Source organism: Canis lupus, chromosome 3, assembly GCF_048164855.1.
Source record: "Canis lupus baileyi chromosome 3, mCanLup2.hap1, whole genome shotgun sequence".
In the NCBI taxonomy this organism is placed as follows: domain Eukaryota; kingdom Metazoa; phylum Chordata; class Mammalia; order Carnivora; family Canidae; genus Canis; species Canis lupus.
In genome coordinates, this window is record NC_132840.1 from 43,543,544 (window position 1) to 43,568,729 (window position 25,186).

Consider the following 25,186-nt stretch of genomic DNA (forward strand, 5'->3'; position numbering starts at 1 on the left):
TGACTGTGAATTTCTTAATGGCAGTATTTCTGTCTTACTCATTTTAGTATTATTAGTGCGTAGCACAGTGTCTGGAGCATGGTAAACAACATTCAGTAAGCACAGTTGAACAGATAAATACATCTGCATCTGTGATTTACATATCACAAGCAAATCTGGACTTCTACATGAAGATGTACAAGACAGATCAATCCAAATACAATAATTTTGGCCAGATAAGGGAGAAATAAAAGGAACTGTGGCTCTCAAGTATAGAAATAAGCACTTGAGATTACACATCCTTTGTTCTGTTCAGGGAACAAAATAAAAATTAATTTGAAATGAAAACTTAGCAGCCAGCTCTAATCATACTAACTCGAATTATCTTATTTAAAGATTTTTGCCAAAAGAGGGTAAAAAGTAAAAAATTCTATGAGAACAAAATGAAATAATCTGAAGAACCAGCCTTATCCTTCTGTTAAACATTAGAACCCTTACACTTAGTTATACAAAATTTACTGATATATTTTCAAGAAATGTGAATTTTTAGAGTTATCTAAATGTGGATTTGGATTTTATTAAATTCACTTATTTTGTTTGGTAGTATTTTTAGAACCAGAGATAAGTAAGCTTTTCTTTATCATTTGGCTGTAGCATGCGCTATAAAATAAAAATCTATTTTTTAAAGATTTTATTATTTATTCATGAGAGACACAGAGAGAGAGAGAGAGAGAGAGGCAGAGGGAGAGGGAGCCCGATGCAGGACTCAATCCGGGGACCCCAGGATCATGCCCCGGGCCAAAGGCAGGCGCTAAACCGCTGAGCCACCAAAGCATCCCTATAAAATAAAAATCTTAATAGGAAAATGTGGATAGCTGTATTTCTGGAAATAAGGTACGGGATTTGTTTTTTCTCGTGAAATTGAATTCTCTCCTAGTTCAAATGGGAAGGATTTACAGGAAGACCTTTAATTCTCTTTCAGTTCTAAAGTTCTATGGTTCTAGAATAGTTTCTTAAAACTAATTAAAAAATAATAGTAAGTAATGTGATCATTTTAATTAATATCCAGAAATAGTCCATAACTTCATGTTTTCAAGCATTAGGTTACACAATTTTTATTACAGTAGCCTAGATTTATTGAAGAACAAGTATTTCTCTACTCTTTCTGCATTTTTATTTTCTTGTACCTCTGATTAAACACCTATTGTTTTGTTTTTGATAAATAGGCTGCCTCTAAGAATCAGACTTCACTATTGGGAGAACCACCAAAAGAAATACGACTCAGTAAAAATCCATACTTGAACTTGGCAAGTGTGTTACCCAGTGTGTGCTTATCATGTAAGTAGTGAGAGCTCAGTATTAATATTTTGGAGTCTTATTGAAAATGTTCCATAATCAGTTATCCTTTAACTTTTAATTGAGTAGAAGCCAATAATACTTATTGGCTATGAAAGCCTAAATTATGACCCTGCTTTTTAAATTAAAGAATAACTAAAATTAAGACACTTAAATTACATTCTAATTATCTAAGGAAAACATCTTTTGTAATATTTTATTAAGAATATAATTAATTTATTAAATCACAATAGAAAATAATTGGGCAAGGGAATTATTAGCAAAACTATAATGTTTTACAATACATATAGAATCACATTGCTAAAATAGAGGTTTAAACCTCTAAGTATTTCATATATCCAGAAGATTTGCAAACTACCCCCAAAATACGTGAACTAATAATAATTGGCAGAAGTTGAACTCATATTTACTTTTTTGGAAGACCTTCTCAGGCCTTCAATTAGGGTAAATTAATTATTAAATATAGTTTTAAGGGAAAATCACCAACGTGGTATGTTTTAGTTACTAGGATATTCACTACAATGTTGGTTGTCAACAGTGTAATTGAAAAGTGCCTTAATGTTCATCAATAGGGGGATGGTTAAGTGAAAAATAGTTTATCATAAAATGGAATACAATACAGCTTTTTTTATAGTTGAGGGAGAGCTACATGTACTAATATGAAATTATCTCTAAGGCAAACTATGTGGAAAAAGCAAATGCTTGCAAAATGATTCCATTTATGTTTCCTTTAAGCTATGCTTTTTTAAAAAAGATTTTATTTATTTATTTATTTATTTATTTATTTATTTATTTATTTATTTATTTGAGAGAGAGAGAGAGAGAGCAAGCAAGCATGAGCAGGGGAAGGGGAGGAGGGAAATGGAGAAACAGACTCCCTGCTGAGCAGGGAATCTAACATGGGGCTCAATCCCAGGACCCTGGGATTATGACCTCAGCCAAAGGTGATGCTTAACTGATTGAGCTACCCAGGCACCCCTCAAGCTATATATTCTTATGTGTACATGTGTAATGTGTAAATACACACAGTAAATCTGGGAAAATAAGTTCTAAACTGTTCTAAACCTCTGGGAAAAAAAGAATAGAATTGAAAGAAAAAGATTTTAGTATAAATTCTCTGTATTTTATGAAGTATCCTCTTGAACCTAGACATTAATTTGTAATTTTTTATAAGAGCCAGAAAAAAAATTTAATGTGCTTCTTGTATACCTACTGCATTTTTATCTGGTCTAAAAATTGATAGTTACAACTATTGCATTAGCAATAATGATTAGTTTACATTTTGTTTGCCTTCTTTTAGAGATTAGACATATATCTTAAAAATGTTTCCATTAGAATTATTTATCCACAGATCAAACTTCCATTTTCTTTTGCTTTCAGTGTACAAGACAACATCATATACTATATATTCTTCTCCTGGGGATAAAAAATATAGATATATACTGGCAATGAAAATTTGTGTTCTAAAAAAAAAATAAAATAAAATAAAATAAAATAAAAAGAAAATTTGTGTTCTGTTTGGGAATATGTTGAATTAATAACAAATTTTGTACTTTGTTTATAATTTATAACAAAACAACTTTTGGCTAAAAATAGTATTGATTTTTGCCTTTAGCCCCAGCAAGTAAAACCACTCTACAGAAGACTGGAATTACAAGCAATATTCTGGATGCAATCTCTCAGGGAAATGAATCACAACACACATTGGAAAAGTGCATTTCTTATTCTCAACCTTTTGGTGATTATGCACAGGTAAATGATCCTCAGGCTTTTTTTTTTTTAAGATTTTATTTATTTATTCATGAGAGACACAAAGAGAGAGAGAGAGGGAGGCAGACATAGGCAGAGGGAGAAGCAGGCTCCATGCAGGGAGCCCAATGCGGACTCGATTCCGGGTCTCCAGGATCAGGCCCTGGGCGTAAGGCAGCACTAAACTGCTGAGCCACCCAGGCTGCCCTGGTTCTCAGGTTTTGATATCTAGAAAAATTGGTTCAACCATATATTGAGTTCACTGAATATGAAATTGTGATTCCTATAATATTATAGGAAAGTAAAATTGCATTCATCTACACAGTATTCCTTGCTCACTTGGAATTTTAGGACATGTTCAAGAAATCATTTGCACTAGATATTTACCTCTCAGTGTTTACACTAGTGGTCAATGAGCTATAGACAAAATCCAGCCCACTGCTTGTTTTGTAAATAAAGTTTTATTGGAATACAGCCATGTCCATTCATTTATATACTGTTCATGGTGCTGTTGTGCCACGGTGGTAGAGGTGAATAAGTACAACGGAGGCTATATGACTCACAAGATTAAATATTTACTGTTGGGCTCTTTACAGAAAAACTACTGATTTACGGTTTATACCAAAGCACACCTGACTATGGAACTCAAGGAAATGCCTCTGTTCTTCACCGCGGTTGGTGAATCATAAACACGATCATAATTACAGGCACTGTTATGCTAACGTTTAAACCGATCAACCATTAACATAAAAAGTATTATATTCAGAAGTAATTGTGCCGTTACTGTGTCAATTTTACTTTGCCCTTTTCTCTTTCAGGTTATTCTCGGTGGCTTAAGCTGAAAGTATATATCATGTTAGCAATATATGATGATATAATCATGGGAGTCTTATAATGACCAATTCTGATTCTTTCTTATTTCTTAGCACATCAGCTGCTTCTCAGCTCTGTCCTATCTGTGGGAGCAATGCTTCCACTTTGATTTCCTTGGAGCAACTGTTTGCCTCATCTGTCTCTAATAACCTTAGAAAAAAAACCTGTGTGAATTCACTTGGAAAAATTGATGCCTCATTATGCTTTTATGATAGGGTACTAGAAATACAGGTGAAATAGATTCTCTAAAAATGCTGCCGCCAGATATTAGAGTAATATATAAGAAAGTCTCTTACATACCTGAAGAAAAGATGGAAAACTATACGTTGGAAGATGATATAATTAGGTGCCAGCAGACCTACATCTAAGGAATGGTAATTATGAATTAATACAAATATAACCTCGAAAACATTCCCTCCCCATGTTTTATAAGATTCCATCTTTGTTCCTTTATTAGTTAACATTCTAAATAATGATTGAGATAAGGACATTAATTGTATGCTAATTATACTTACAGGGGACAAAAAACAAGGAAATTATCAGAGATGTGTAAAATCACTTATAAATAATTTATAGTTCTGTAAAGTAGAAACAGCCTACATTTCCAACAATTTATAAGACTAAGTAAACAAATTATGTCATATTTATTCCAGAAATGCAATGCAAATGTTAAAAATCAGGTAAAATGCTGTGTGAACATATGGTACATGTTTCATAATCTATCGTTAATTTTAGAAAGCTTTAAAATATAGTCCTATACAATTCCAATTTTTTGTTTATAAGGAAAAAATGTACTTTTATAAGCAGGAGGAAGCACAATAAATTTTTTTAAATTTATTTAAACATGTTTTAACTTTTCATATGACTTTTTAATTTTTTTATCACTTAATCACGATAAGTGTACTTTTTAATCCCCCATCAACCCTACTGCTCCTGACCTCTCCTCTGGTAACCATCAGTTTGTTTTCTATAGTTAAGAGTCTGTTTCTTGGTTTCTCTCTCTCTCTTTTTTTTTTTTTCCCTTTACTCATTTGTTTTCTTAAATTCCACATATGGAATGAGCGAAGTCATATGGTATTTGTCTTTCTTTGACTTATATTGCTTAGCTTTATACACTCTAGCTCTATCCATATTGTTGCAAATGGCAAGATTTCATTCTTTTGTACAGTTGAATCATATTCCATTGCATATACATATATATACATCACATCTTCTTTATCTGTTCACCTATCGATGGACACTTGGGCTGCTTTCATAGTTTGGCTATTGTAAATAATGCTGCAATAAACATAGGGCTGCGTGCAACCCTTTAGTGTTTTTGTATTTTGCAGGTAATACTCAATGGTACAATTCCTGGATTATATGGTAGTTCTATTTTTAGGATTTTGAGAAATCTCCATACTGTTTTCCAGAGTGGCTGCACCGGTTTGCATTCCCACTAACAGTGTACAGAGTTGGGGGGGGGAGAGGAATGTCCTTTTTCTTCACACCCTTGCTAACACTTGTTGTTTCTTGTGTTTTTTATTATAACAGGTGGAAGGTGATATCGCATTGTTGTTTTGATTCTCATTTCTGTGATGATGAGTGATGTTAAGCATCTTTCTGTGTGTCTGTTAGCTATATGTATGTCTTCTTTAAGAGAAATGTCTGTTCATGTCTTCTGCCCATTTCTTAAATGGGTTATTTTTGTATGTGTGTTGAGTTGTATCCATTCTTTATATATTTTGGATACTAACTCTTTATCAGATATATCATTTGCAAATTTCTTCTTCTATTCTGTAGGTTGTCTTTGAATTTTCTTGTTTCCTTTGCTGTGCAGAAGCTTTTTATTTTGATGTCATCCCAAGAGTTTATTTTTGCTTTTATTTCTCTTGCCTCAGGAGCCATTTAGAACAGTGTCAGAGAGATTACTGCCTGTGCTCTTTTTAAGGATTTTTATAGTTTCAGGCCTCACATTTAGGTCTTTAATCCATTTTGAGTTTATTTTTGTGTATGGTGAAATAAAGTGGTCTAGTTTCATTCTTTTGTATGTTGCTATGGTTTTCCCCAACACCATTCATTGAAGAGACTTTTTTCCATTGTATATTCATTCCTCCTCTCTTGAAGATTAAATGGCCATATAATTATGGGTTTATTTCCAGGCTTTGTGTTCTGTTCATCTGTGTGTGTTTTTTTATGCCAGTACCATACCGTTTTAATCACTATCACTTTGTAATATAACTTGAAATCTGGAATTGTGATACCTCCACTTTTGTTTTTCTTTTTCAAGATTGCTTTGGCTATTTGAAGTCCTTTGTGATTCCATAAAAATTTTAGGATTATTTCTTCTAGTTCTGTGAAAAATGCTTTTGGTATTTAGTAGGGATTGCATTAAATCTGTAGATTGCTTTGGGTAGTATGGACATTTTAACATATTAGTTCTTCCGATCCATGAACATGGAATGTCTTTCCATTTCTTTGCATTGTCTTAAATTTCTTTCATCAGTATTTTATAGTTTTCAGAATACAGGTCTTTCATCTCTTTGGTTAAATTTATTTTAGATATTTAATGTATTTGGTACATTTGTAAATAGGATTGTTTTTACTTTCAATTTCTGCTGCTTCATTATTTGTATAGGGAATGCAACAGAATTCTGTACGTTGATTTTATATCCTGCAACTTTACTGAATTCATTTGTCAATTCTAGTAGTTTTTTGGTGGAGTCTTTAAGGTTTTCTATATATAGCATCATGTCATTTGCAATTAGTGAAGGTTTTACTCCCTACCAAATTAAATGCCTTTTATTTCATTATGTTGTCTTAATGCTGTGGCTAGGACTTATAGTACTATGTTGAATAAAAGTGATGAGAATGGACATACTTGTCTTGTTCCTAATCTTAGGGGGAAGCTCTCAGTTTTTCCCCATTAAGTATGATGTTTGCTGTGGGCTTTTCAAATAAGGCCTTTATTATGTTGACATATGTTCCCTCTAGACCTATTTTGCAGAGTTTTTCTTTATCATAAATGGATATTGTACTTTGTCAAATGCTTTTTCTGCATCTATTGAAATCATCTGGTTTTTATCCTTTCTCTTATTGATGTGACATATCACAGTGATTGTTTTGTGAATATTGAACCACTCTTTCATCTGGGAATAAATTCCACTTGATTGTGTTGCATGATTTTTAAAATATATTATTGGATTTGGTTTTCTATTATTTTGTTTAGGATATTTGCATCTAAAGTCATGATATTGGCCTGTAGTTCTCTCTTTCTTTCTCTCTCTCTCTCTCTCTCTTTTTTTTTTTTTTTTTTTTTTTTTTAATTTTGTGCTGTCTTTATCTGGTTTTGGTGGTTTTGGTGTCAGGGTGATACTGGCTTCATAAAAAGAATTTAGAAATTTTCCTTCCTCTTCTGTTTTTTGGAATCGTTTGAGAAGAATTATTAACTCTTTCTTAAATGTTTGGTAGAATTTGCTTATGAAGCCGTCAGGTCCTGGACTTATGTTTTTTGGGAGTTTTTTGTTTACTGGTTCAATATCATTGCTGGTAATTGGTGTGTTCAAATTTTCTATTTTTCCCTGACCTAGTTTTGGTAGGTTATATATTTCTAGGAATTTATCCATTTCTTCTAAGTTGCCCAATTTGTTGGCATATAAGTTTTCATAATATTGTTAGAATTGTTTGTATTTCTGTGGTGCTGGTTGTTATTTCTTCTCTTGCATTAGTAATTTTGTTTATTTTGTTCTCTCTCTCTCTCTCTCTCTCTTTTTAATAGGTCTTGCTAGGGGTTTATCAACTTTGTTGATCTTCTGAAAGAACCAGCTCCTGATTTCTTTCTTTTTTTTTTTTTTCCCAGCTCCTGATTTCATTGATCAGTTCTATTGTGTTTTTAGTTTCTGTATCACTTATTTCTCCTCTAATCTTTATAATTTCCTTTCTTTTGCTGAGTTTTGGGTTTGTTCTTCTTTTTCTGGCTACTTAGGTAGCCTTAGGTGTAAGGTTGTTTTATGGTTGAGGTTGGGACTTGTTTTGTGCGTCTAATATGAGGTTGAGACTTGTTTTATCAATTTGAGGTTGAGACTTGTTTTGTGGCCTAATATGTGATCTGTTTTGAAGAATGTTCTGTGTGTGCTTGAGAAAAATGTGTATCCTGATGTTTTAGGATAGAATGTTCTGAATGTGTCTGTTAAGTCCATCTAGTCCAATGAGTCATTCAAAATGATTGCTTCCTTAATGATTTTCTGTTTGGATGATCTGTCCATCAATATAAATGGGGTGTTAAATTTCCCTACCATAAAAAAAAAATTCCCTACCATTACTGTATTACTATCAATTATTTCCCTTATGTTTGTTATTAACAGTTTTATGTATTTGGGTGCTCCCATGTTGCATGCATAAATATTTACAATTGTTATATCCTCTTATTGGATTGTCTCCTTTATTCCTATACAGTGTCCTTTGCCTCTCGTTACAATCTTTGTTTTAAAGTCTGTTTTTTCCGATATAAGCACTGCTACCCTGGCTTTCTTTTGGCATCCATTTACATGATAAATGTCTTTCCATCCCCATTTTGTTTGACTTTGTTTCTGTGTGTTGGGAAAGTCAGCTACTTCTCTTGCTCATAACGATAATAGCCTTATGAAGAATAGACATAGTTCCCCACAATGCAGTGTTTCCTGTTCCCCATGGCTTGGTGCTTTAGAGAATGTCTCCTATGTGTATTGTGTGTGTTATACAACACACATAGGAGAGTCTTGGCCTCTTTTTCCTTCGGTCCAGTTGTCCGCAGAGGCTCTTTTTGCTTATTGTGGGCAGTAAGGTGTGTGGTGGTTTGCTTGGTGAACAAGATCTGCTGCTATCAGAACTAAGGTCCCACAAAATGCACGGATCTGGAGATGTGGTGTTGGTGGGGTTTGCCCGGTCTTCTAGAGGAGGGGCTCACAGTGTCAGGACTGAGGCATGTATAACTAACTGGGAGGGGTGGATCCACTGAAGTATGGAGTGACATGGGGGAACTTTGGTGTAAGCAAGCTAGGTAAGGAGTGTTCCCATTGCCCTGGTTCCTGCAGGTGGCCATTGTTTATGCTGGGGAGGGGAGCAGTGGAAGGACTGACACCTGCCAGCTCCTTTGTTCCTGGTGAGGTCTCCCCATGAACCCTGTCTCTTCAGCCAAGCTTGAGGTGAGAAGTCAGTCTCCTTCCTGTTCGTCTCCAGCATTTTCAAACTGCTGATTCTACACTATATCCTATCCTATATCTGCACAGGCTTGTTTGTCCTCCTTTCTCTTTAAGGGTGGAGGTTCTGCTTCCTAACACCATCCAGGCTCTCAAGAGCCCAGCCTGCCGACCTTTAAAATTCCAGGCTTTAAGTCCTGCTGGAAGTCACAAAATGTGGCCCCTCTCAATTTCAAAAGCAAATATTACGGAGATTTGTCCTCCCCATTTGTAAGCTCTCCAGTGTGAAAGTCTGTTTTCTGCCTTTCTCTGTACTGCTCCCTCCCTCCCCACCGTGGAGAGAGGTGCCTCTTCTGCCTCCAGTTGTAGAGTCTGCTCTGCCAGTGTTCAGGTCATTTTCTAGTCTATTTACACCTGTACGGGTGTGGTCTGTGTGTACCCATGGGACAAGGCGAGCTTAGGGTCCTCTTACATCTGCTCAGCTGACCTATATGATTTAATTTTTTAAAGTTAGTTTTTTCCTTACCTTTTCATTTATTTCATTTTTAAAATTTGTTCTGCTTTTCTCATTAGCAGTTTTGCTTATTAGATTAGTGTGGTTTATTGTATACCTATCATATCCACAGAAGGACCCTTTTCTATTTACACGTGGAAAAATTCTGTGATAAAGATGCCTTTTACGTTGCAAGTCTTCCTCCTGCTTCTATCTTTGTTTACCCAGAGACACTGTGGAGGTGCGAATTTTCCCTGGATTTATCGTCCCCTTGGACGGTCTCTGCTTCCACCTTGTATGTTTTCATCAAGTGAGATTTGTTCTCAGTCTCGTGTTCTTTCAACCTTGGGAAGTGAACTTAACTAGATGTTGCTAATGGATTAAAGTAACTAGAAAAGGAGTGGTCAGTCATGTTTTAGGAATTCCTTCTTTTTCCCTTGCTGGAATGGAGAAAGAAATCTAAGGAAAAGAAACCAGATCTGACAGGCTCAGACACCTCCCCTGCAAAACAGGATAAATAAAAAGAACACTTTGCTGACACACATCAGTTAATATGATGAAAATCAAAGTTACAAAGAGACTATCTTGAAAGCAGCATTATCCTTAAGGTGGAGTTTCTCAGCCTTGGCACTGGTGGCCTTCCTGGCTGGGTAATTCTCTATCTGTGGGAGAAATTACCCTGTGTGTTATAAGATATTTAGCAGTATCTTTAGTCCTATACTCGCTAGGTTGCTTCTCATTGAGAACTTCAGTGTTAAAACAGTTGGTAAATATGTGGGTAAATAAAATACTATATATTTTCTCTTAATTTATTTAAAAGCAAAATTATAACATTGTAGTGTGGGGTTTATGACATTCATAGATAAGACATATTTGATAATAGTACAAAGGACAGTATGGGGTGAATGAAAGTATGGTTGTGGGGTTATTAAAATGTACATTCTATGTAAAATTTTACATTACATTTTATATGAAGTAGAACAGTAGGCCTGAGTAGTCTGTGATAAGTCATGGAACACATTGTCATCCATAGAGCAACCATTTTTAAAAAGTAGAAAACCGTACACCTAAAATGTCAGTAGGTTAGTTACAGTGGAATTCTAAGAACATTTGATTAAGCCAAAAAAATGTCAGGAAATTGGGGGAAAAAACCCCAGGATGAATAGAAAGCAAAAAGGTAGGCAGGAAACCTAAACTGAATGATAGTAATAGTTAAATACAAATGGAGTACATGTTCCAGTTAAAGAGATCGTCACAGACTTGAGTATATACCTCTTCTAGTCAACGTTTTTTGGGAGGATATAATGAAGCTAGATTTTTTTCAAAAGTGCATAATGGGTGGCTCAGTTGGTTAAGCATCTGACTCTTGATTTTGGCTTGGGTCATGATCTCAGGATCATGAGATTGAGCCCCCACATGGGCTCCTGTCGGTCTCTGCAATGGGTGTGGTTAGATTCTCTCTCACCCTCTGCCTGCCCTCCCCAACCCCTGCTTGCAGTTTTTCTCTCAAAAAATTAAATTAAAAAAGCATATAAAATGGGAAGGAAAAGTAAAAATGTCTCTCTTTGCATATGATGAGTGTTTACAAGAAAAATCCTTAATCTAAAAAGCAACCATTTAGGGGCAGCCCGGGTGGCTCAACGGTTTAGTGCTGCCTTCAGCCCAGGACTGATCTCGGAGTCCCGGGATCGAGTCCCACATCAGGCTCCCTGCATGGAACCTGCTTCTCCCTCTGCTTGTGTCTCTGCCTATCTCTCTCTTTGTGTGTCTATCATGAATAAATAAATTAAATCTTTAAAAAAAATAAATAAAAAATAAAAAGCAACCATTTAAAGTAATAAACTTTGCAGTCACAAGATAGAGGGCAGTATGCAAAAATCACTAGTTTCTGTATACAAGCAGCGAACAACTGGAAAATAAAAATTCTAAAAATTTGCATTTACAACAGCATCAAACATGAAGTATGTAGCAATAAATTAACAGAAGATTTGTAAGAGTAGTGAAAACTACAAGAGATTGCTGCAAGAAATGAAAGATGCCTATGGATGCAGAGCTATCCCATGTCAATGAATTGGAAGACTTAATATTGGTAATGTATTGGTTCTCCCCAAGTTTCAGGGTTATCCCAACCAGTTTCTCAGTAGCCTTTTTCTTTTACATATATGTATATGTATAAAAAATATATATGTATATACATATATATAAAAGGCAAGAGTCAGGGTTTAATTTTTCCAATATGGATAAACAATTGTTCTAACAACATTTCTGTTCTTTGCCTATTTAACTATTTTGGCATTTTTGTAAAAAATCCCTTTACCACTTAAGAATGGGCCCATATTTGGACTCTATTCTGTTTTAGTGATCTATGGCCTATCCTTATGCCAACTCCACACTGATTATGACTTTATAGTAAATCCTGACATCATATAGATGATAAAATTAATATATATAAATATATTTTATATACACACACACACACACACACGCCACATCTTTATCCATTCATCTGTCGATGGACATCTGGGCTCTTTCCATAATTTGGCTATTGTTTCTGTAGCCTTTTTCTTTTTTAAAAGATTTTATTTATTTGACAGACCACAAGCAGGGGGAGCAGAGAAGAAGCAGACTCCCCACTGAGCAGGGAGCTTGATGTGGGGCTAGATCCCAGGATTCTGGAATCATGACCTGAGCCAAAGGCAGTCGCTTAACCAACTGAGCCACCCAGGTGTCCCTCAGTTGCCTTCTTAAATAGAAATTGACAAGCTGATTTGGAAAGTTTGTATTAAAATGCAAAGGGGCTAAAATTTTATGAAAGAATAAATTCAGGGACTTCCTCTATATGATGTCAGGATTTATTATAAAGTCACCCTGACTCTTGCCTCAGACCATACTCTAAAATTAATTTGCAGTGTATCATAGGCCTAAATGGAAAATGCAAGCCATAGATGACATAAACAAAAGCAGGCACAATAAGAAGCTCCAAATATTCTCTCCTCAAGAAAAGCATGAATAAAACTGGCAACAATTATTAGAAAAGGGCAACGAAGTTCTGGATCTGAATAAGTACAATAACTGAAATGAAAGATTTACTAGAGCATAGTAGATTTGAAAGGCAGAAGAAAAGAATCAACATGTTCGGAAGATAATATTGGTCAATTGAGATTATCCAGCCTGAAGAAGAGAAAGAATAGAGAATGAAGAAAAATGAACCATCACAAATGTTGGCATCAATGTGGCAAAGCCGGTACCCTCATACATTCCTGGGAGGGAATTAAAATGGTACAGCAGCTTTGGAAAAATTTGGGAGTTCCTCAAAATGTTAAACACACAGTTACCGTGTGCCTGGTAATTTCACTCCTACATATATACCCAAGAGAATTGAGAATCTATGTCTAGACAAAAAGTTGGACACTAATTTTCATAGCAGCATTATTCATCATAGCCAAAAGGAAAATGACCCAACTGTTAATTAGTTGATGAGTGAATAAACAAAACGTTGCATATCCATGCAATGGAATGCTATGTAGCTATAAAAAGAATGGAATACTGATCTTGGTCACAATATGGATGAACCTCTAAATCATTATGCTAAGTGAAATAAGCCAGACAGGGATCCCTGGGTGGCGCAGCGGTTTGGCGCCTGCCTTTGGCCCAGGGCGCGATCCTGGAGACCCGGGATCGAGTCCCACGTCGGGCTCCCGGTGCACGGAGCCTGCTTCTCCCTCTGCCTGTGTCTCTGAGCCTCTCTCTCTCTCTGTGACTATCATGAATAAATAAATAAAATCTTTAAAAAAAAAGAGAAAAAAAAAAAAAAAAAAAAGAAATAAGCCAGACATACAAGGCCACATATTACATGATCCCATTTTATTAAATGTCCAGAATAGACAAATTCATAGAGAAAGTGATCTGGGGGTCAGAAGAAGTAGGACTTGTGGATTAGCTGTTAACAGGTACAGGGCTTCTTTCTGGAGTGATGAAAATGCTCTGGAACTAGATTGTGGTGACGGTTGTACAACCTTGTAAATATCAACAAATTTGGATTCTAATTTTTAAAAAAGCTTAACTGTACTGAAGAGAGGGTAGCATTTTTGCTGAGTGTATTAAAGATCCTGAAAGTATGTAATGATAAGAAAGCAAATTAATTACAGATCTAGTTCTACTTAGAAAACAATTTAAAAAGGGCTACTCATGATTATAATAATGGATTATAATAATGGAGTACTGCCATTGAGCTATAGTTATTAATTTTCTCAAAAAGTGCATTTCTTAAATATTCTCTTATTGAGAAAACTTAAAAATAGATATAGTTAAAATTTTATAGTAACACTCTAGTAATGATAGCATTATAGTCAGCTACATAACAGCTACCCTGTTAGTGTGTGTGTGTGTGTGTGTGTGTGTGTGTGTGTGTGTGAAGATTTTATTTTTTTAAAGTAATCTTTACACCCAACGTGGAACTGGAACTCACAATCCTAAGATCAAGAATCACATGCTCTACCCGCTGAGCCAGCCAGGCACCCCATAATACTGTTAATTTGAATGTATAAATGGAATTTGAAATGTCAAGTTCTGAAGTAGTGATATATAGTTAAATCTATGTCAGATGGTTGGGAGAAGCCCACCTTAAGGGGGAAGTGTTTGAGCCAATTTTTTTTTTTAGATTTTATTTATTTATTCATGAAAGAGAGAGGGGGGTTGGGAGGGAGAGAAGCAGGGTCCATGCAGGGAGCCCGACATGGGACTTGATCCCAGGTTTCCAGGATCACACCCCAGGCCGAAGGTGGTGCCAAACCTCTGAGCCACCAGGGCTGCCCCAATTAAGTTTTTGTTAAATGCCTACACCTATCATCTAATCATAATCTGTCAAAAGCAAGACATTCCTTCCTCTCCCCTTTTAGTAAAGTAGGTAAAATAGGTACAGTTTCTCTTAAGCAACTTTTCAGTTGGACATAGTCATGAGTTTAATAATGTAAAGAATAATATAGGAATTATTTCAGCTGTTTCATAGGACTGTTTAAATTATGGCTTAGGTTTTTCATTGGACACTTTACCAAACTGGCTAGCTGTCTAGAATGCCCTATGTTAGGAGAATATTATCTACCTGTTTGTTGTGCTCTGCTGTTGCCCTTGGTTACAGGGGTCTTTCCTGAAAGGAAGCTAATTACCTGTTTCAGGGAATCAACCACAGAATGTGTAATAAAACTGTGTGATGAGGAAATAGGAAACAAAACTGAAAAATGAACAAAAAGTCCTGGTTGGGGTTCAGTCCTTTCATATAGAACTTAATGCTGCCATCTAGTGGGAAAAGAGTGCAGAGACTGGCCAAAAAGGTTTTTGTGTGCATCTTGTGGTATTCCAAGATCAGAATCTTGTGATAAATACTAAATATATAAAATACTTTTAAAAACCTAAATCTATGTTAAATAATGATTATGGAACCACAGATTATATTTAACCCTGGCTAATAATTTGGAAAATATTTTTTAAATGATTTATGCTAAAAACTGGAATTAAGGAAAACAACCATTTGGAATTTACTTACCCTCATTACTTTAAAATCTTTGTTTATAAACAAAATCAGTTTTTTAAATGTTAAAAAAATTAAAAGAATAATTTACAGTATACTTAAATTTAAAGATCTTAATTTCTATTCTCATGTTAGTCTAATTTTTCAAAGGATTTTAATGTTGATATTTTGAGTTCTGTCTAAAAAATTTATTTATTTATTTATTTATTTATTTATTTATTTATTTATTTATTTATTTGAGAGAGAGCTGAGGGCAAGGGGCAGAGAGAGGGGAAAGGAGAGAGGGCCTAAAGCAGACTCTAAGCTGATCACAGAGCCCAGCGTGGGACTGGATTTCACTACCCTAAGATCAGGACCTGAGCCCAAATGAAGTCAGTCACTTAACCAACTTTGCCACCCATGTGCACCAAGAGTCCTTATTAAACATACTTAAACCTAAGATACAGAATTTGCATAACTTGGCACAATGAAACCAGTGAGGTACTCCAATTTTACTTTTATTTTTTGGAATGTGCTCCAATACTTTTGGAGGAGCAGTCTTTAAATTCAAAGTTAAGACTTCACGTTATTCATCAGGAAAGGCAAATAGTTGAGAAGCAAAAGTTAATGTGAAAATTAAAAACATCTATGTGCATATATGAGGAAGAGACACTTTATTCTTAATGTCACAAAATAAAGCAACGTTGGTTTTAAGACATTTTTTTATTGGGGAAAAGAGAAAAATTGTATTTCAATAAAATTTGAGAAGTGAACGATGCTTAATGCTGAAAAGATAAATTAATTCATGTTTCTCTAGGTACAAAGTCCAAAAGCTGGACTTGAAGCCAGAAAAAAGGAATAGTAAGGGGTTGATACAGATTCTAAAAGAACTAGGGCAGTTGTTCATTTTAGGCTCTCCATCTAATCTAATCCATTAATGAGACAAGTCTTAGAGAAGTTAAAGTGGGGCTAAAGGTAAAAGTGAGGCTGAGGAGCCCTGAGTAGAGGCAGAATTTTCAAAAAAAAAAAATTTAATTTTGTATTTCAAGAACTATGCACTAAACGGTTGCATTTCTTTTAGAAGAGCATGAATGATAAGTAGCGTGACTTTGGAGGAGCTGAATCCAGTTCACTATTGGCATTAATCTGTCCCACAGGGATCTCCCTGTGGGAGAGTCACAATCCCCTTTTGTGTGAATTCTTATCAGACTTTTACAACTAGCTTTCAGTTCACTTATGGAAGTGAGCTTAAATATTGAGCTTAAGACACCCTGTAAGGATTAGACTTTGCCAGTCAAAAAATGAAACTGCAACATTCTCTTTCTAAATTCATATGAAAATCAGGTCGCCCAAGAGACCAGTGACCTCTTGGCCTCCCCGCCCAGGAGGCTCATATGGCTCAGGCGAAGATCAACGAGAAAGCCAACGAGGGCGCTTCTGCTGCCTGCTGGAGAGCCTGGAGCAGCTGGGGCTCAGGGTGGAAGCTTAGAGAGAAGCCGCAACTGCTGTTGAGCAAGAGAAAGAAAGCCTCCCGGAAATGATCCACAGCATCCAGAATAGCCAGGACATGAGGCAGATCAGCGACGGAGAAAGAGAAGAAGTAAATCTGATGGCAAACCATTTGATGGGACAAACCCTCACCGTTGAAGTTTCCATAGAAACAATCGAAGTTTCCGTAGAAACAATCGGAAACCCCCAGCAGCAAGAATCCCTAAAGCATGCCACCAGGATTATTGATGAGGTGGTCACTAAGTTTCTGGGTGATTTGGGAGATGCCAGGAGTCACTTGATGTCCCTGTACAGTGCATGTTCATCTGAGGTGCCACTGGGGCCTGTTGACCAGAAGTTTCAGTCCATAGTAATTGGATGGGCTCTTGAAGACCAGAAGAAAATGAAGAGAAGATTAGAGACCCTGCTTAGAAATATTGAAAACTCTGACAAGGCCATCAAGCTGTTAGAGCATTCTAAAGGAGCTGGTTCCAAAACTCTGCAACAAAATACTGAAGGCAAATTTAATTAGTTTTGAAACATAAGAGCATTTAAAAATAATGGCATAAAAATCATTAAACACTAGTTCTTTGTGTTAGGCATAACCTTTGATATTGTTATTTCAGATGAGGAAAATATTCCAGTGTCATCAGTTTTGTGAATGATACAATTAAAACTAGAAATATTTTAATTATCTTTCTAGAAGTTTTTTTTTAAGATCTATTTATTATTTATGATAGACATAGAAAGAGAGGCAGAGACACAGGAGGAGGGAGAAGCAGGCTCCATGCCGGGAGCCTGACGTGGGATTCGATCCTGGGACTCCAGGATCACACCCTGGGCCAAAGTCAGGCACTAAACCGCTGAGCCACCCAGGGATCCCCTTTAGAAGTTTTTAGATTGAATTCTTGTATTAGGCTCTAGCACCATATATATATATATATATATATTTATGATGATTTATATTTTTATATAATATATATGTATATATTTTTTACTGTTCTGTGGATAAATACTTACTATATAGGAGAGAGTAACTGCTCAGCCTGGGCACAAAGCATTATTGTTGTGTCCTGGGCTTTGTCTGGCATGGAGATACTCGGGCACATGGGGCATTAGGTTGACTAGAAATTCTTGACCTTAGGCAGCACACAAACTTACCACCACACATTTACTGTTAACAACGTGGTGTGCTTAAAAGGACAAAAGAAATCACAAAGTAAGAAACTTTCCCTATATCATCTTTTTCAGAAAGCACTTTTTTTGGACATCTGTATCAAAGTATTTTGAATTTAAGATTTATGCATCTGATAATATGAATATGAGTCTTGAAATATATAAAGACTTGGTGTAAAGTGCAAGAGAATTCAACTCTAATGTTATCACTGTGAGCAACTATATGTCCACCTCATTTTTTTCCAAGTGCATAATTTCTCTAAATTTTAATCATTACAGAAATAGTGTTGTACCTTGCCTTTTTTTGAAAAAAAAAATGCTGCTAGAAAGTCTAATTGTCAACTTTAAAAAAATAAAAAATAAAAAAATTCATATGAAAATAAAAAATTAGTCTACATTTACATGAAGATAAAAATATTTGCTTTAATTAAAGGAAGAAAATAATATTTCTTTCTTTAAATCCAAGTATAAAATAGCAACTGCATGGTTACAAAATAGGCTTCATACTAACTGTGTGCAAAAAAAAAAAAATGTATTTTTAGAAATAAGGGAGATTGGATTAGTGGAAAGGACACCGGAATGAGGAAAAAATGGGTTGGATTCATGACTCTAATATTTAATAACCTTGTGATTTCAGCCAAGTCACCTAAGGTATCTGATCTTTTGTTTTCACATCTATTCAATAGAGATCATTCCTTTTCTGCTTACTGCATAGGGCTGATGTTAGTGACACAGTATAAGAATATCCTCATTTGGGCAGCCCCAGGTGGCTCAGCAGTTTGGCGCCGCCTTCAGCCCAGGGCGTGATCCTGGAGACCCGGGATCGAGTCCCATGTTGGGCTCCCTGCATGGAGCCTGCTTCTCCCTCTGCCTGTGTCTCTGTCTCTCTGTCTCTCATGAATGAATGAATAAATAAAATCTTTTTTTTTTTTTTTTAAAGAATATCATTAAGTTTTGTCAGTTTCTTTCTCAAATGTAATATGGTTTGGATATTTTGCTAATTTGATTAACACTGGAATAGTGGACATTCTCTTCTGCTCCGTGTCTTTCATTAGTTTCTCCAAAGCGTAAATGCCCATTGAAATTGTTTTTTCTCCTTCGGATTTTCAAAGTGTACCAATTTCTCACTTGTTTATTCCATGTAAAATTTTAACCAGAGTTTTAAATCATATAATCTCTGTGTTTGCCCACATGTATATATCTAACACTTATCTCTTCCATTACCACATTTTTATAGAGCTGCTATTTAATTTTTCCAGGTTCCAAGATCAGTTTATTATTTCACTTATAATCCTTAGCCTGGCATGCCAGCCCCTCCATGACTGAGGCCAGCTCACCTTTCCAACCTTATTTGCTCCTACTCTCTTCCATGGATCAGCCATGGTGTGCCCTCCCAGGCCCGGGCCTTCCTGCCCCCTCCTTTGCTCGGGCATTTTCTCTCACCCGGGAGGGTCATTCCCATGACCCTCATGTCCACATATGGCATTGTCTCCAAATCCAGATTCAGATGCCTTCTCATCCATGAAAATTTTGTCCACATTTCACAAACTCCCTTCTCCCCATTTTCCCTTCTATGAAAAACTTGAGCACTTTGCCTCTATTTCTCCTCTGGCATGGTGGCTTTCTCCTTTTAGAAATGTTTTGTACTTTTCTTCCCCTCCTAGGATATGAGTTCTTGGAGGATACTCTTCAAACTTCATGTATCTAGGTAACCCCACAGCACACAGCCCGGTGCCCTCAATAGTCAGTCTATGAAGGAATGGATGTCTGTATCCTGCAAATCTGAACTAAAAGGAAAAGTATTTGCCTGCTTTATACTCTTCCCCTTTTGTGGTTTTCTTTTTTTCTGATATTTGATCCAGATTTATTTCTCCAAGAATATTGAACTTTGTTTCAAAAAGGTTAATCAACTATCATCACTTCCCATTGTACCCAGCAGTCCTTGCACTAATAATTAGATATGTTTGATAGCGCATATCAGAAAAATGATCTTTCTCCCAGTTATCGTCTGGGCGATAATGACCTCCATTTTCCTTTCCTCATCTGACTGATCTTTCCTGTATGGCCCAGAGGAGTGTTTTGCTGATCTGCATGTCACATGGTTCCTCCTGTGAATGTGGTAGCACAACTGGGAAGTCCTTTCAGTGGAAGCACCAAATAAATTTCCTCCCTGGCTTCTGAGAATAAAGATAGCATTGTGAGAGAGGAAAATTCAGATTATTGATTTGCTTCATACTAAGACAAGAAATATGGATTACTACACAGCAGGAAGAATCAAGGGAGGAGAATCAAAAGTGTATGATTTCCAGATCCTGGAGTTAGATATTTTTACTTTCTCTGTTATCTTTGAAGAATGAATTGGGTTCTCAAACAAGTAGCTTTTCAAAATTTAATAAGCTGATTATTTATTAGAGGAAGAACACTAATAAGAAAAAGAGGTCTTTTTACCTGAAGCTAAGAGTCTGACAATGTTAGTGGCCACAGTCTAACATGTAGTAAGATTACCAGACCAATAAAGGGGTTCAAATGAAAAAGGCAGCTGAAAAGAGCCTTGATAGTGGAGGAATGAAGGTCTTCATATGCAATTTTGTTATAGGCAATCTTAATCTAGGGTGGAATCTCTCTTTTTTTCCCCCCCACAAATCCTTGCCAATACTTGTTATCTCTTGTCTTTTTTAAATTAAGTTTTTAATTTTAATTCCAGGATAATTAACACCTCCTGTAATTTTGCTAATAGCCATTCTTCTAGGTATGAGGTAATATCTCATTCTCGCTCCCTCCATGACCAAGGCCAGCACGTCTTTCCAATTTCATTTACCACTGCTATCTTCCATGCACCATCACAGGTTTATTCCTGCTATCTGTGGTTTTGATTTGCATTTCCCTGATGATTTGTGCTATTAGTGCTTTTCATGTGCCTATTGGCTATCTCTACATCTTCTTTGGACAGTTGTCTATTCAGATCCTCTGTCCATTTTATAATAGCAGTTTGGTTTTTTGCTATTGAATTGAATGAGTATTTTATATATTTTGGACATTAACCCCTTATCAGATATATGATTTGCAAATATTTTCTCCTTTAGTAGGTTGCTTTTTCATTGTGTTGATGGTATCTTATGCTGTGTAGAAGCTTTTCAGTTTCTTGTGCTCCCCCTGCTTTGTTTTTGCTTTTGTTTCCTTTAACTTTTGGTTTTATACCCAAAAAACCATCACAAGACTGATGCCAAGAAGCTTACCACCTATGTTTTCTTCTAGTTTTATGGTGTTAGATTTACTAAAAAAAAAAAAAAGAAAAGAAAAAAGAAAAGGAAAAAAAAATCTGCTTATAGTCTTAATTGGGTTCCCTACTGTAATAACTTGCTTTTCTTTTGTTGCTTTTAAGAGTCTCTCCTTGTCATTTAATGTCTAATAATTTAATTATAATATGTCTCAGTGTAGGTCTCTTTGAATTCATCTTGTTTGGTACTTGTTGGGCTTTATGGATCTGGTTGTGTGTTTCTTTCCTCAGGGTACAGAAATTTTCATCCATTAATTCTTTGAAAAAGCTTTCTCCTCCTCTTGCTCTCTTCTTTCCTTATGGGACTTCTATAATGTGTATATTGATTTGGGTTTTTTTTGTATTTTTTTAACTTTTTAATTTTTTAATTTTTTTTTTTATTTTTTATTGGTGTTCAATTTACCAACATACAGAATAACCCCCAGTGCCCGTCACCCAATCACTCCCACCCCCCCGCCCTCCTCCCCTTCTACCACCCCTAGTTCGTTTCCCAGAGTTAGCAGTCTTTACGTTATGTCTCCCTTTCTGATATTTCCCACACATTTCTTCTCCCTTCCCTTATATTCCCTTTCACTATTATTTATATTCCCCACATGAATGAGAACATATAATGTTTGTCCTTCTCCGACTGACTTACTTCACTCAGCATAATACCCTCCAGTTCCATCCACATTAAAGCAAATGGTGGGTATTTGTCATTTCTAATGGCTGAGGAATATTCCATTGTATACATAAACCACATCTTCTTTATCCACTCATCTTTCGATGGACACCGAGGCTCCTTCCACAGTTTGGCTATTGTGGACATTGCTGCTAGAAACATCGGGGTGCAGGTGTCCCGGCATTTCATTGCATCTGTATCTTTGGGGTAAATCCCCAACAGTGCAATTGCTGGGTCATAGGGCAGGTCTATTTTTAACTCTTTGAGGAACCTCCACACAGTTTTCCAGAGTGGCTGCACCAGTTCACATTCCCACCAACAGTGTAAGAGGGTTCCCTTTTCTCCGCATCCTCTCCAACATTTGTGGTTTCCTGCCTTGTTAATTTTCCCCATTCTCGGTGTGAGGTGGTATCTCATTATGGTTTTGATTTGTATTTCTCTGATGGCAAGTGATGCAGAGCATTTTCTCATGTGCGTGTTGGCCATGTCTATGTCTTCCTCTGTGAGATTTCTGTTCGTGTCTTTTGCCCATCTCATGATTGGATTGTTTGTTTCTTTGGTGTTGAGTTTAATAAGTTCTTTATAGATCTTGGAAACTAGCCCTTTATCTGATAGGTCATTTGCAAATATCTTCTCCCATTCTGTAGGTTGTCTTTTAGTTTTGTTGACTGTATCCTTTGCTGTGCAAAAGCTTCTTATCTTGATGAAGTCCCAATAGTTCATTTTTGCTTTTGTTTCTTTTGCCTTCGTGGATGTATCTTGCAAGAAGTTACTGTGGCCGAGTTCAAAAAGGGTGTTGCCTGTGTTCTTCTCTAGGATTTTGATGGAGTCTTGTCTCACATTTAGATCTTTCATCCATTTTGAGTTTATCTTTGTGTATGGTGAAAGAGAGTGGTCTAGTTTCATTCTTCTGCATGTGGATGTCCAATTTTCCCAGCACCATTTATTGAAGAGACTGTCTTTCTTCCAATGGATAGTCTGTCCTCCTTTATTGAATATTAGTTGACCATAAAGTTCAGGGTCCACTTCTGGGTTCTCTATTCTGTTCCATTGATCTATGTGTCTGTTTTCGTGCCAGTACCACACTGTCTTGATGACCACAGCTTTGTAGTACAACCTGAAATCTGGCATTGTGATGCCCCCAGCTATGGTTTTCTTTTTTAAAATTCCCCTGGCTATTCGGGGTCTTTTCTGATTCCACACAAATCTTAAAATAATTTGTTCTAACTCTCTGAAGAAAGTCCATGGTATTTTGATACGGATTGCATTAAACGTGTATATTGCCCTGGGTAACATTGACATTTTCACAATATTATTTCTGCCAATCCATGAGCATGGAATATTTTTCCATCTCTTTGTGTCTTCCTCAATTTCTTTCAGAAGTGTTCTATAGTTTTGAGGGTATAGATCCTTTACCTCTTTGGTTAGGTTTATTCCTAGGTATCTTCTGCTTTTGGGTGCAATTGTAAATGGGATTGACTCCTTAATTTCTCTTTCTTCAGTCTCATTGTTAGTGTATAGAAATGCCACTGATTTCTGGGCATTGATTTTGTATCCTGCCACGCTACCGAATTGCTGTATGAGTTCTAGCAATCTTGGGGTGGAGACTTTTGGGTTTTCTATGTGGAGTATCATGTCATCGGCGAAGAGGGAGAGTTTGACTTCTTCTTTGCCAGTTTGAATGCCTTTAATGTCTTTTTGTTGTCTGATTGCTGAGGCTAGGACTTCCAGTACTATGTTGAATAGCAGTGGTGAGGTGGACATCCCTGTCTTGTTCCTGATCTTAGGGGAAAGGCTCCCAGTGCTTCCCTATTGAGAATGATATTTGCTCTGGGCTTTTCGTAGATGGCTTTTAAGATGTCGAGGAATGTTCCCTCTATCCCTACACTCTGAAGAGTTTTGATCAGGAATGGATGCTGTATTTTGTCAAATGCTTTCTCTGCATCTAATGAGAGGATCATATGGTTCTTGGTTTTTCTCTTGCTGATATGATGAATCACATTGATTGTTTTGTTTTACGGGTGTTGAACCAGCCTTGTGTCCCGGGGATAAATCCTACTTGGTCGTGGTGAATAATTTTCTTAATGTACTGTTGGATCCTATTGGCCAGTATCTTGTTGAGAATTTTTGCATCCATGTTCATCAGAGATATTGGTCTGTAATTCTCCTTTTTGGTGGGGTCTTTTCTGGTTTTGGAATTAAGGTGATGCTGGCCTCATAGAACGAATTTGGAAGTACTCCATCTCTTTCTATCTTTCCAAACAGCTTTAGGAGAATAGGTTTGGTTTCTTCTTTAAACGTTTGATAAAATTCCCCTGGGAAGCCATCTGGCCCTGGACTCCTGTGTCTTGGGAGGTTTTTGATGACTGCTTCAATTTCCTTCCTGGTTATTGGCCTGTTAAGGTTTTCTATTTCTTCCTGTTCCAGTTTTGGTAGTTTGTGGCTTTCCAGGAATGCGTCCATTTCTTCTAGATTGCCTAATTTATTGGCGTATAGCTGCTCACAATATGTTTTTAAAATCGTTTGTATTTCCTTGGTGTTGGTAGTGATCTCTCCTTTCTCATTCATGATTTTATTAATTTGAGTCTTCTCTCTCTTCTTTTTAATAAGGCTGGCTAATGGTTTATCTATCTTATTAATTCTTTCAAAGAACCAACTCCTGGTTCTGTTGATCTGTTCCACAGTTCTTCTGGTCTCGATTTCGTTGAGTTCTGCTTGAATCTTTATTAACTCCCTTCTTCTCCTGGATGTAGGATCTATTTGCTGTTTTTTCTCTAGCTCCTTTATGTGTAAGGTTAGCTTTTGTATTTGAGTTCTTTCCAGTTTTTGAATGGATGCTTGTATTGCGATGTATTTCCCCCTTAGGACTGCTTTTGCTGCATCCCAAAGATTTTGAACGGTTGTATCTTCATTCTCATTAGTTTCCATGAATCTTTTTAATTCTTCCTTAATTTCCTGGTTGACCCTTTCATCTTTTAGCAGGATGGTTCTTAACCTCCACGTGTTTGAGGTCCTTCCAAACTTCTTGTTGTGATTTAGTTCTAATTTCAAGGCATTATGGTCTGAGAATATGCAGGGGACGATCCCAATCTTTTGGTATCGGTTCAGACCCGATTTGTGACCCAGTATGTAGTCTATTCTGGAGAAAGTTCCATGTGCACTCGAGAAGAATGTGTATTCATTTGAGTTTGGATGTAAAGTTCTGTAGATATCTGTGAAATCCATCTGGTCCAGTGTATCATTTAAAGCTCTCGTTTCTTTGGAGATGTTGTGCTTAGAAGACCTATCGAGTGTAGAAAGCGCTAGATTGAAGTCACCAAGTGTAAGTGTATTATTCTCTAAGTGTGTCTTAACTTTGGTTATTAATTGATTGATATATTTGGCAGCTCCCACATTCGGGGCATATATATTGAGGATTGTTAAGTCCTCTTGTTGAATAGATCCTTTAAGTATGATATAGTGTCCCTCTTCA

The 25,186-nt window shown here is 36.3% G+C and overlaps 1 protein-coding gene across 7 annotated transcripts in view; it reads left to right on the forward strand.

Annotated features, from left to right (window-relative positions):
- RAVER2 (ribonucleoprotein, PTB binding 2) overlaps window positions 1-25,186 on the forward strand; it is a 98,741-nt gene that overhangs the window by 54,371 nt on the left and 19,184 nt on the right. For 2 of the 7 annotated variants that reach the window (XM_072820628.1, XM_072820632.1), the window contains exons 10-12: window positions 1,206-1,317; window positions 2,951-3,087; window positions 16,457-17,291. In XM_072820628.1, the coding sequence (XP_072676729.1) occupies window positions 1,206-1,317; window positions 2,951-3,087; window positions 16,457-16,624 (417 nt within the window). In that variant the 3' untranslated portion in view covers window positions 16,625-17,291. Of the gene's footprint in view, window positions 1-1,205; window positions 1,318-2,950; window positions 3,088-3,680; window positions 3,859-3,902; window positions 4,332-9,008; window positions 9,120-16,456; window positions 17,292-25,186 lie in introns of those variants that run through there. The other 5 variants (XR_012028208.1, XM_072820629.1, XR_012028209.1 and 2 more) reach the window with 4 other exon arrangements.